Source organism: Ruditapes philippinarum, unplaced genomic scaffold (assembly GCF_026571515.1).
Source record: "Ruditapes philippinarum isolate M1 unplaced genomic scaffold, ASM2657151v2 ctg3721_1_1_1_1, whole genome shotgun sequence".
In the NCBI taxonomy this organism is placed as follows: domain Eukaryota; kingdom Metazoa; phylum Mollusca; class Bivalvia; order Venerida; family Veneridae; genus Ruditapes; species Ruditapes philippinarum.
The window spans coordinates 87,318-99,134 of record NW_026857197.1 but is presented as its reverse complement, the minus strand read 5'-3'; the positions used below and the strand labels follow the sequence as shown (position 1 = coordinate 99,134).

The following is an 11,817-nucleotide window of genomic DNA, read 5'->3' as shown; positions in this document are numbered from 1 at the left end:
AATATACTCAAAATTAAATTGAAACTTTATTTTTGTGCGGTCCAGACTACACAAATGTCGAAAAAATATTTCCAGTCCCGTCATGTCAAAAACCCCAACACATACAATGATCCATAGGGTAAAATTCCAACACCACCGATTTTTTTTGGGCGTTGTTACTTTCGTTTTCAAGCGGGAGGTCGCGAGTTCGAATGTAAAATGTAAAGCACCTTGAGATATATCAATACCCAAAACAGGCAAGTCAAAATATTAGCCTATATGTATCTTTTGAAAGACCGTAACTGCAGTTACTACTGTTCAACAATAATTGAGCCGAGTCACGACAAAACCAACATTGCGCGTTTGCGACCAGCATGGATCCAGATCAGCCTGCGCATCCGCGCAGTCTGATCAGGATCCATGCTGTTTGCTTACCAACTCTATTACAAGTAGAGAAACTGATAGCGAATAGCATTGATCCTGATCAGACTGTGCGGATGTGCAGGCTGGTCTGGATCCATGCTGGTCGCAAACCCACTATGTTGGTTTTGTCGTGACGCGGCTCAATTAATGACGTCTTTTGCAGCGAATCTAATCAGATACAAAAAGCTACGACTTCACATATTTGTGATACTTATTATTTCCAAAGTAGTGTCACACAGGCGCTTAATAATCTTGGTTGGTTTTTTCTTAGAAAGCCGCAGGCAAGCTTCAAGCATTTCTAACATTCATTCGCAAGCTGCAAGTTTAACCATCCATATCTTATACCTATTAGAAATCTGAAACTTCCTAAGCCGAGTCATGTACCCCCTACCCCCCCCCCACCCCCATAACTCGTATTTCCCTAGAACTCTAGACTAATATTTCAATCTCGGAAATTTACTGAAATCTATATAATATTCGTACTGAATTATATGTCTAATTTAATTAAGTAAAAGAATTAATGAACTATGCACGGGAAGCTGCATTCCCTATTACAGGTCAAGCAAAGTTGACTAGCTAGTACGTTCGTTAAAATATTTAATATATATATATATATTCGTCAATATTTTTACATCTAATTTGAGCATAGTATATCTTTAATCATTTTAACGAACAGGCTGGGATCGAGTTCCTCTCAATATGAATATGTTCTGTAACATTTAATTATATAACACAGTTTTTCCATTTATAATTAGTATGCTGATCTCCGGAATTAAAATGGTCAAGAATGGCCCTGCGCGCGTTGTCCAGAAGTTGGACATCATCGTGTTGCGAAGTAAGGATGACCACTGCACAGGAGTTTGGTTGGACATAAGTTATTTCCCGGTAATTAATTTTGGCGCCATTAAGTAATAACCTATGCACTACAGAGTCAGACTGTTTCCTCCACATATATTCATATAGATCTAGTGTAGCTCTATCAATAAAATGACAAGCTGTGCAATCTTGAATAGATTAGTCTGCATGCAGAAGCTGATGTGGACACAAGAAGACGTCTTCCCAGCTTGCTCCATGCTTCATGGATATGAATGAATGTAAACGGGGAACATGCTCGTAATATGATAATATATAATGCCAATGGTGCTAGTGCTAAAATGTGTTAAACCTTGTTATTTATGCAATAAAATAACCATATATTAAAAAAAAATGTTATATTGTTATAGACTAAAACAATATAACAGAAAAGAAGGTTTTTTTTAATATATGGATATTTTATTGCATAAATAACAAGCTTTAACACATTTTAGGTCAAATTAATCAATGCAACTAGTACCTAAATTTGTACAATGCGGCATTTTTCCTGTAAGATAATTAGATATAATTCTGTTCTTATCAGTAAATTAGTGTTCACACAATTTTATGTACACATTTCGAGTTCTTGAACTCTTATTAAAGAATGCTTGGTGTAGGTAGCATTCTATCAGTTTCAATAATAGACAATTCTGTTTTATCCGAAGACTATGCCTCTGGCTATAACCGGAACAGAACAGTTCTGTCACGCATGCGCATAGGAATTACTTACCTGAGAGTCACGAATGACAGGTAAAGGTGTATTTTGTAGGTAAACAGTGTAAAAACTACATGTAATGCGAGTTGTGAAGCGTTACTTATCTTGTCAACTACTTTACTTAATTTACATGATTTAAAATTTCCCTGTTTTGGGCGTAAAACTGCTGAAATGTAGATTTGATTTAAAAGTGTGGCCAACACAATGTTTACGAAAATGAAATCTGCTGCTGAAGCAAGGGCTTTCAACGGTTAATTTCCCGCGTGCTGTCAAATGTAAACAATACCGTGTTTGTCACATGCGGTAAATTCTTTTGTTTGTTTATGTCCAACTAATTATTTGAAGATTGTAAAACCGTGTAATCTAACCGAGATTAAGTTACTGCCTGTGTCAACCGAGTTATTTTCGGGTGGGGTAAATATCAGTGAATATTTAGCTTTTATATTTAGATAAAACGTTTATGAATAGATAAATGCAGTGTGGAGTACTGTAATGGATTTAAACATTTTGAAAAGGTTTGTTAATTTATTATTGCATTAAAAAAATGGCAATATCATATAAATATTAAATATTTCCACCAGATTAAAGTAGCTGTTCAACTGTTTAATATGGTTTTATTGAAGTTCAACAAACATTGACAATGTTCAGTTTTTTCTTCTCCCCCCCCCCCCCTTTATTTCCCATAGAATAAATTTAATCTTCTTTTCAAATGTGCACTGATTGAAAGGGTATGTATAAAGATTTTTTTCTATAAACATAAACAGTGATAAAGATTTAATCTTAGTTAAGATACATTTAAGAAGATATCTATATGGATTTATTTATAAACTTCTCTTTCATGTAAATTGTTTAATAATATTGAATTCAATCATGGGTATTGTTTGGCCAGTTACAAAAATACACAATGCTTAGTTAATATATTAGCTGAAACGCAATATATCCAAATAGCTATCATATAGTCTCCATACATATATTGATCATTATCTATCTACATGTAATTAGTTGCTAATTGGAAGTTTAGTGTTTATTCGATCAATATAAATATCCTATGAGACTCTTGCAAGTCTTAAATAGGCCAAATACAGGCATCATTGCTCTTTGGCTTCTAAACATAAACAGGAAGTTAAAAATGTTGTCATATTTTCAATTATTCAAATGATGACAGTGATTCTTAGCATAAATGAAGGTGGATAATTACGAAATTAGCGAAAATATATGCTCTAAAGGTAACAAATGAGTTATTAATGCAACAACAACAGTCATGCGCACCTTTACAAATTGTATACCCCTTGTATATTTTTTTATAATGCATTATATTTATGTTTACAGCCTTACAGTGCTTTATCAGTAACATTATGACTGATCTAAATTTAAATGAAATAATTACATTTCTAATTAGATTTGGCAATTTTGCAGTTACAATGTAATTATGATGGTTATTTTAAAAGGTTCAAATTGTTCATTTAGTTATGTCAGATTATAATGGCAACATGTATACAATGCACTGGTTAATGAAATAAATTTTGTAGAGCTGTCATCGATATCGACAATATCGATGTATCGTTGATCAATAATCGATACACATTTAAAAAAATCGATACTTTTGACTTATAAATTAAATGTCTAGAAATTATACAATTCACCCAAAATATATGCAGAAACAATTATTTATATCTAATGTTATGCTTTTGTTATATAGTGGAATTATTTCATAGCAATGGTGATAAAAAATATTGTCAGGAAAAAAACATGCAGTGGACAAGACACTGTACAGAACATGTTTTTGACTGAAATCATTGAAACAGGTATGAAAGTGAATGACAGACAAGTGAGTATAGGATATTATGGATATATCGGTGTATCGTTGATTTTAGTTACTTGATATCGATATATCGTTGATATGCTTTGCACTGAATCAATGACAGCTCTAAAATTTTGGTACATTATTCAACTACAGTAAAATGCCACCTAACGACCACGTCACAAATAGGACCATGCCGCTATTACGGGCACTTTTTAAAAGTACAAAATATTTGCCTTCTTTATTCATTGAGAAAAATGACCAGAATACCGACCACGTCTCTAATCCGGCATAACGACCACTTCTGTCAGACATTTGTGTGTATTTCTTATCAAAACATTAACCTGTATAACGACCATGCAACATAATGGCCAGACATCACTTGGTGTTAATTGCCCCCCAATTAATTGTCCTAATCTTCCCTCTGGCGTAAACAAATACACCGGGTCAAATGAGGTCATTAATATACATCAATTGATTAGACGCTTGCTTTACGATGTATCTTTAGCATTCAAGCGTCAACATGATCAGTTTAAACCACTTCTGGCTAATTAATCTAAGCAGCTATGGTGCGAGAACGATTAATTTGTCAGCGTAATTAGGATGTGATAAACAAGTAAATAGCATGTAAAATTGTTTGTTGTTCATCACAATTTATAGCAAGTATGGTAAAAATTGCTAATTACACCAAATTATCAGTTCATGTGTGCTTTATTTCGCTAGTAATTAATGTATAAATCATAATGAGAGTCATACTATATTTTTGAACAGAACAGAACATATATTTTATTTTGAATTAAGCATATACAGCTCATCTTCATATACAACAAATATATACATGCATGAATATGAAAAATGGTAAACGCATATCATTAAATGAAATAAACTAGTGAGAGTGTAATACAACACATGTAATATTTACGATCCTTATATAACTTTAAACAATACAACAAGGTGGTCTTATATAGCATTATCCGGCATTCAATGAATCAAATCTCAATTTAAAAGCTTTATTACAATATATAGCTAATTTTGTTAACACTGACTTCCTTTCTGAATTCAGCAATTCTAAAAATTTAAACATACTAGGGTTTCTTGTAAAATAGTTGGATATATACTGTTTTCTAAGAGAATCATACAAAGTACAAATCAATACAAAGTGATATTCATCTTCGATGTCATTATTGTTGCAAATAGTACATTTCCGGTCATTTCTATCAATATTATTGTGTCTACCTGTTTCTATTAATAAATTGTGAGATGATAATCTAAGTTTAGCTAATATATTTCTTAATTTCATAGAGTCAACAATATCCAGGTATTTAGACCTGCTAAAATCGGTTTTGATATGTTTATACAAATACAAAGAAGAACAAATATGTACACTAGAATGCCAGTTTGTGATATAAATATCTTTTAAACGACCATGTAGGACTGGTATTAATATATTTAGCTTAACTGATTCTGGATACATCCACACATCATTAAATCCAGCACTTTGCAAAAGTGTGTTTTTACTTTAGACAACCAATTTACAGTATTAGACTTTGACTCTATCTCCAATCTCTGACAATTAACAATATAATTTAATATACAATTGCTTGTTTTATTTTGGTATAATTTTATAAAATATTTAACAATTCTTACATGACGTGAAATATATAATGGAAATCGGCCAACTTCTGCAAACAGTGAAAGAGTATTTGTTGACATTTTCACATTAAGCAACCATTTACAGAACTTCCTATGTACAATTTCCAAATTTTCCGATGGTAGGCTACCCCATACCTCGCAACTATAATTTAGAATTGGTAGAACATATGCATCAAACAAGTTGAACATAATATCAATGGGAACTTGCTTATCTCGTGTTACATTAAATAATGAGCTCATAGCCCGTAGTGCTTTGCCTTTTAGTGTGTTGGTCGCTGGTATGAACGAACTTCCGCTAGACAAAACAATACCTAGGTAATTAAACGTTTTTACAATTTCTATATTTAACCCCCCATATATCCACTTATATAACTTTTATTTAAAACTCCGCCCTTTCTAAAAACAACAATCTTAGTCTTATCTACGTTAACAGTAAGATGCCATTTGTTACAATATTTTTCTAAACTATTTAAGGAATTTTGTAAACCTTGAGCAGATTCAGAACAGATAACGGCGTCATCTGCAAATAATAGCAAATAAATCGATATTTGATCTAATGTTATACAATCATCTAAATTTTCTTGTAATAAATTTTCTAAATCATTCAAAAAGAGACTGAACATTATTGGTGAAGTTATCTCACCTTGAAAGAGACCCATTTCACTACTGAAAAATTCAGACAACGTATTTACATGTTTTACACACAATTTAACATCTTCATACATTGAATATATTACAGAAAACAATTTGCCATCAATACCACATTTTATCAGTTTATACCATAGGCAGTTCCTGTCAATTAGATCATATGCTTTTTTAAAGTCAATAAAACAGCAAAATAGTTTCTTCTTATCATTTATAAACCTTTCGATCAAAGAATGTAATATAAAAATAGCATCTAGCATATATTAATACCTCATATTTTTCTTCTTAAGTGGAAGTCGTAAATTAATGTTTTCATCATATTAATGATGTACAGTATAATAATTATTATCATGCATTAAAAAAGGTTTTTTGTTTAAAAATGTGTTTCTTTTTACTCATTTAATTAAGTACATTTACCATGTGCATAAAACTATACAAGGTTATAATACATTAAGTTAAGTTGGACTTCGTCAGCTGTTAAAGTGACTTATTCACTATTAAGACCAGTTCACTATTAAGACCACTTTGAGTCAGACCCGTTAGTGGTCTTAATAGAGAGAATTTACTGTACAGTTATACTGCAAATGATATCTATTTTTCAACAGCCTGTGCGCTTAAAATATAAGAAAATTTCTTTTGATCAGTCTTGGAAATGCTCATATATCGGCCTTATTTTGTATCAGTTTTATAACATAAAAGTGAGAAAAAAACACCATCTATTCACTTGTGTTAATGCAACAGACTAGATGACATCTTTACTATTTAATTTTAAGTGTCATGAAAATAGATTATTATGAATGTTTATAACACATGAAGTAGGTTTTGACAGCAAGTTCACAATTAGTATAGAAAAGATTGAGTGAAACTGAAAATAACACTACAGTGTAGTATTTATTACATGTAGTGTATCAATGTCACAAATTTATGGCTTTTTCAAACATACTCTGTGGGACTACAACAATTACCAACTTAAAATTTGGAGAAAAAAAAAGTGATGCAATTTGTCTCCAAAATGAAAGTTAATGTAATATTTTTCAACTAAAAAAAAACATTTTTTTTACATTGTCAGAGAGTTTTAAAATCTCTCTTGTTCTGTGAGTACTGAACAGCTAAGTGGTTCAAGTGTCAAACTTTGCTTGCTTTACCTCTTGCCTTGCACTGTAAATTAACCTCTACTCTACTTAATATTGACTTATCCATGAGACTTTCACTTTGAACAAAAAAGATTCAACAGTTTTAGGGAAAATTTCAAAATATGTACTGACCAAATAGAGATATGAGTGTTGGCAAGGATTTGCCAGCTGGTCTTGGTCTGCACTGGTTACATGAGTAGATTCAGAAGCTGCATGCAGGGCAAAACTTTAAAAATCTGTAACAACAGCCCATGGTCATAGAAGCTATTGTTTTAAATTATGCCATGTTTTCTTCTTTATTATGTATGTATTCTGATTGTTCATTTTTGAATTTCATGCATTAGAATGATGGATCAACAGATCCATTAAATAATCTTGGGTATTAAGTTTCCAAGTTTATATAGTAAATTTACTTTATCAAAATGGTATTTTCATATAGTTATGATACATTATACTTTATTTTTATAATAATATAGATTTGTTTTATCATCATAAGATGATTAGATATGTTTAAAATTTAAACAAACATATCATTTTCATTGAGTCACTGTATTAGCTGTTTTCATGTCTAGAATTGTATGCTGATACATTTAATTTAAATTTCAATTTATCCTTAAATTCTCAGACAACCCAGCAAACTTGAGGGTTTTTAAACCGCCATTTTATAGCAAAGGTGACAGTGGTTTGTAGTATTAAGTTAGAAATATGACTGTCACATGGTCTGTGTGACTTAAAACCCAGCTAAAAAAGAGAAATAAACGAAGAAGATGTCAGTCTACAGTGATTTTTTTACAAACTCATAAGTCCCAAAATTTAGCCGACAAATCTAAGTTACAAGGCTTAATATTGCTTTAGTGATATGAAAGGTATATTAACAATAGAAAGGAGAAAAATGAATTTGATTTCTACATTAATTACACTGCTTCTGATACTGAAATTATTCAAAACTGTCAAATGATTTTAATAAGTTTATTTCCATTAATTTAGTTTGATATTAATCAAAACTTCATTTTCCTTAATATTTTTATGCATATCTATAGTATAGCACATTATTATTTCTTATCTGTAGAAGATTTGCAGACCTAGAATATGACTGACATAACTTGAACACAATTTGGTATTTATTACCAAATTCCTGTCAGACAGGACTCTATACTTAGAAAAAGTATGCATCCATTCCAAAAGATGCACATTATTTGAAACTTTGCATCCACAGCAAATTCATTGAGGTCTGGACTTGGGATGCAGAGGTAAAAAAATCACTGAGTCTAATGCAACTATTTTGATATATCTTGCAGCATAATTAAATATAATTATGCTTATTTACAGATTGTAATGTAGCTATGTAAGAAGATGGCTCGTGCACAATCTCCCGGAGATTTACGGGACTACTTTCAGGAGTTTGAGGACATCAGGAGCAGTAAGAGGCATGACGAAGATGATGAGGACGGGGCTAAAACTCCCGACGGTAAAATTTTGAATTGTCTTACAATTAACAGTGCTCTAGATAAGTATGAGCTGTCTCTTTGTTTTCATTAATTTATTTGACATTGTCAAGAGAGAGAAAAATATATATATAATTTAAAATAAGTAACTGCTAGACTTAGATACTTAACAACGTTTATCATTCTAACAACAAAATAAAATGAAATTGTCATCGTTTTTTTTTTTTTGTAAAATTTAAAGATTCAAAATTTACTGACACTCTCTAATTTATCCTACATGCACTGAGTTTTAACAAAAACATGCAAATGAAATCTTTGACATATTATGGCAATTGATCAGACTCTTAACGAATTGAGTTAACAAGTTACAAGTTCTGCAAAGTGATTTTATATGTAAACAAAGCATAATGTATATATACATTATACATATATGACATCCAAAGGAAAATAACGCCTCTTTTGGTAATATTATTATTGAAAATTATTAAGGTCTGACAATCATAATGAATTTAAAAATGCCCATGGATATACAATTATAAACAAATTTGAACTAATGTCAACAGGTAGATATTTTGTACTTACGTTTTTTTTCAACCATTATAATAAGTATATAAATAATATACTGTTTACATTTTATATCTATAAATTTACTTAACTTAGATGGACTTTTACTCGATTTATTGAAATAAACTTTAGCTAACAACTCCTGCCATCAAATTACTATTTGTTTCTTTGTGTAGGTATAAGACCAAAATACCGTATCATTTCTGTGAATTATCTTACTATTGCGTTTGAGGTACTTATACAAAATTTGACAGAAAGGCCAGAGAAAATGTGATTGATACTGTGCATATATAGACAATTTCTTATGCATTTAGCCCTCATTTTGAAATTGTGGCTTTACATTGTCAGGGATTTTTTTTGCCTTATTTTATAGCCGATATTCAGTCATATTCCCAATCGAAAATAGTATATTATTTTCCCAATCCACAGGAAAAAATTCCCAATTGAAAGTTACAAAATAAAAATATTTAATAACAAATTCTAAAATCTTAGAAAATAAGGACTTCTTCACTGTTATGGTGTTTAATAGTTTGAAGATGCCTTCCTAGACAGTTATTCTTTGCATTCATTTAATCACTGCAAAATTTAAGTCATGCAATTTTTCCCAAATTTTAACAAAACATCGCTGAAATTCCAATTTCCATGGGTATGGGTCATGTTCCCAAAATCCTGGAAAAAAACCGTGATTGTACAGTCATAAATCAAGTACATGTGACCATTTGATATCTAGAGGACTGATCTTAATTAAGAATTAATATTTAAACATGGAATGTAGGTTATGAATGGTCCTTCTTGACCAAGTAGGCCAAAGGTTACTTATTTTTAATCCCTTGCTTGACACTACTGTGGGTTTGAATCCCACCAGGGAAAATTAATTCTTTCATGCAAGGAAGCTATCCAGTGAGCTTACTGAATGTTAGTGGTATCTGCTCAGGTTGTGCTTGTGACTTAAATATTGCAACTGAGGTCTTTCTCCAACAGTAAAGCTCAAGGTAGTCCCCATATGTCACCTGTACTGTGTGTGACTTGAAAAATCAACTAAATAATGCATTAAGTAGGTTGTCAGACATAACCTTTTATTCTGGTGTATCCGATAATGAGTTCAATCAATAATTATTGTGCAATTTGATATTCATTTAGCAATTAAGGTATAGGTAACATTAATTTATAATATTATGAATGTTAAATGTTTGTAGTTCAATTAATCCAAACATTTAATAATTGGTAGCTATATATAGTCAGTTTAATTATCTGATATAATGTTTTCATTATTAAACATTAGAGTTCAAATATTTTTCCCAGAACATAAGTTTTAATTATTTTTGTTTAAATTTTAAAGTTTCAAAAATATTTATTAGCTAAGTATTAGATTGAATAAAGTGAGTACAGAATTTCAGTCATAAGTAATTTGACAGCAGACATAGATTTATAATAGCCTTTAACCAGCTAAATTTCTTACATGGACTTGTCCAGGTTCTATTTCTGGAAATGTCCATTATGAATTAAGGTATATCAGGATGAAAGTTTAAATTTAGTCAGCCAATAGTATAAGAGCCTGGTTAGAATAGGCTGGCCTTGCTCTCATATACTAATGGCAAAGATTGCTCACTTTGGGTTCCTGGAGCATTGTAAAAGCCGGTAACATACTTTTTTGTTAGAAATTTGATATACCCTACTAAAATGTGTAATTTAAACTACATGTATTTGGTTAAATTGTAAATGTTAGGAAAAAATGATGAAGCAGAACATACTGGTGAACTAGCTTCTAGCAATATAAATTCATGCCATTTTTTGGTGCCTTATTCTTTTTATAAATCAATTTATTAATGAATGTTAAACTTATTTACTACATGTGTATATATATAGACAGATTTTAGATCAAATAATAGGTGATATAATATAAACAAATATTATAGGTGATATAATATTAACAAATATCTAGAATGTTAAGATTTAGTGTACCTTGAAGTATATTTATTGCACCCCACCCCTGATATGTTTTACATATTTAATATGCTTTTAAGGTATACTCAGATCACAACATACATGTACAATATTGTTATGCAATATTGATATTTACGTTTTTTTTTTTAGATACTTAGTGCATGCATAATTATGAGGTTTAGATAAAGAAAAGCCTAGGATTTGTTCGTAACTCAAAATGGCACCTTCCCAAGTGATAAAATATTCCAATTTTTTTTTTAAAGTAACCTTAAAGGTGAAGGTCCTTTAGATTTAGGAGCCAACTTAGGTCATCTTTCAAATTCAATACATTAAAATAAAGGTGTTCAGGTTAATTAATTGTTTGCCTTTACTTAGGAATACACTATCTAGAATGATGACTTTTCTGCAGTTTGGTCAATTTTACTTTAAAATTGACTTTCCAAAACAACTACCCATACAGATTATGTCAATCAGCTTATATCGAGATTTAATAAATGACTTGTATCACTTAAAGTATGCTAATTATTTGAAAATCATTAACCACCAGCATATATATTTAGAATATCAAGTCTATTGTACATTGAGAAACTGATTTCACCGTTTTATGTATGCACAGAGGGGAAAAGTGAAAAACTTTTTGATTGATAACCAAATAAACAGGCT

General features: G+C 30.7%; 1 protein-coding gene across 9 annotated transcripts in view; it reads left to right on the top strand.

The window, feature by feature from the left end:
- The first annotated feature begins 1,927 nt into the window (after positions 1-1,927).
- The window catches only part of LOC132749053 (rho GTPase-activating protein 18-like), a 41,318-nt gene continuing 31,428 nt past the window's right edge, over positions 1,928-11,817 (top strand). For 4 of the 9 annotated variants that reach the window (XM_060738738.1, XM_060738737.1, XM_060738735.1 and 1 more), the window contains exons 1-2: positions 2,328-2,484; positions 8,531-8,669. In XM_060738738.1, coding sequence (XP_060594721.1) covers positions 8,555-8,669 — 115 coding nt within the window. In that variant the 5' untranslated portion in view covers positions 2,328-2,484; positions 8,531-8,554. Of the gene's footprint in view, positions 2,005-2,122; positions 2,273-2,323; positions 2,485-8,530; positions 8,670-11,817 lie in introns of those variants that run through there. The other 5 variants (XM_060738733.1, XM_060738729.1, XM_060738730.1 and 2 more) reach the window with 4 other exon arrangements.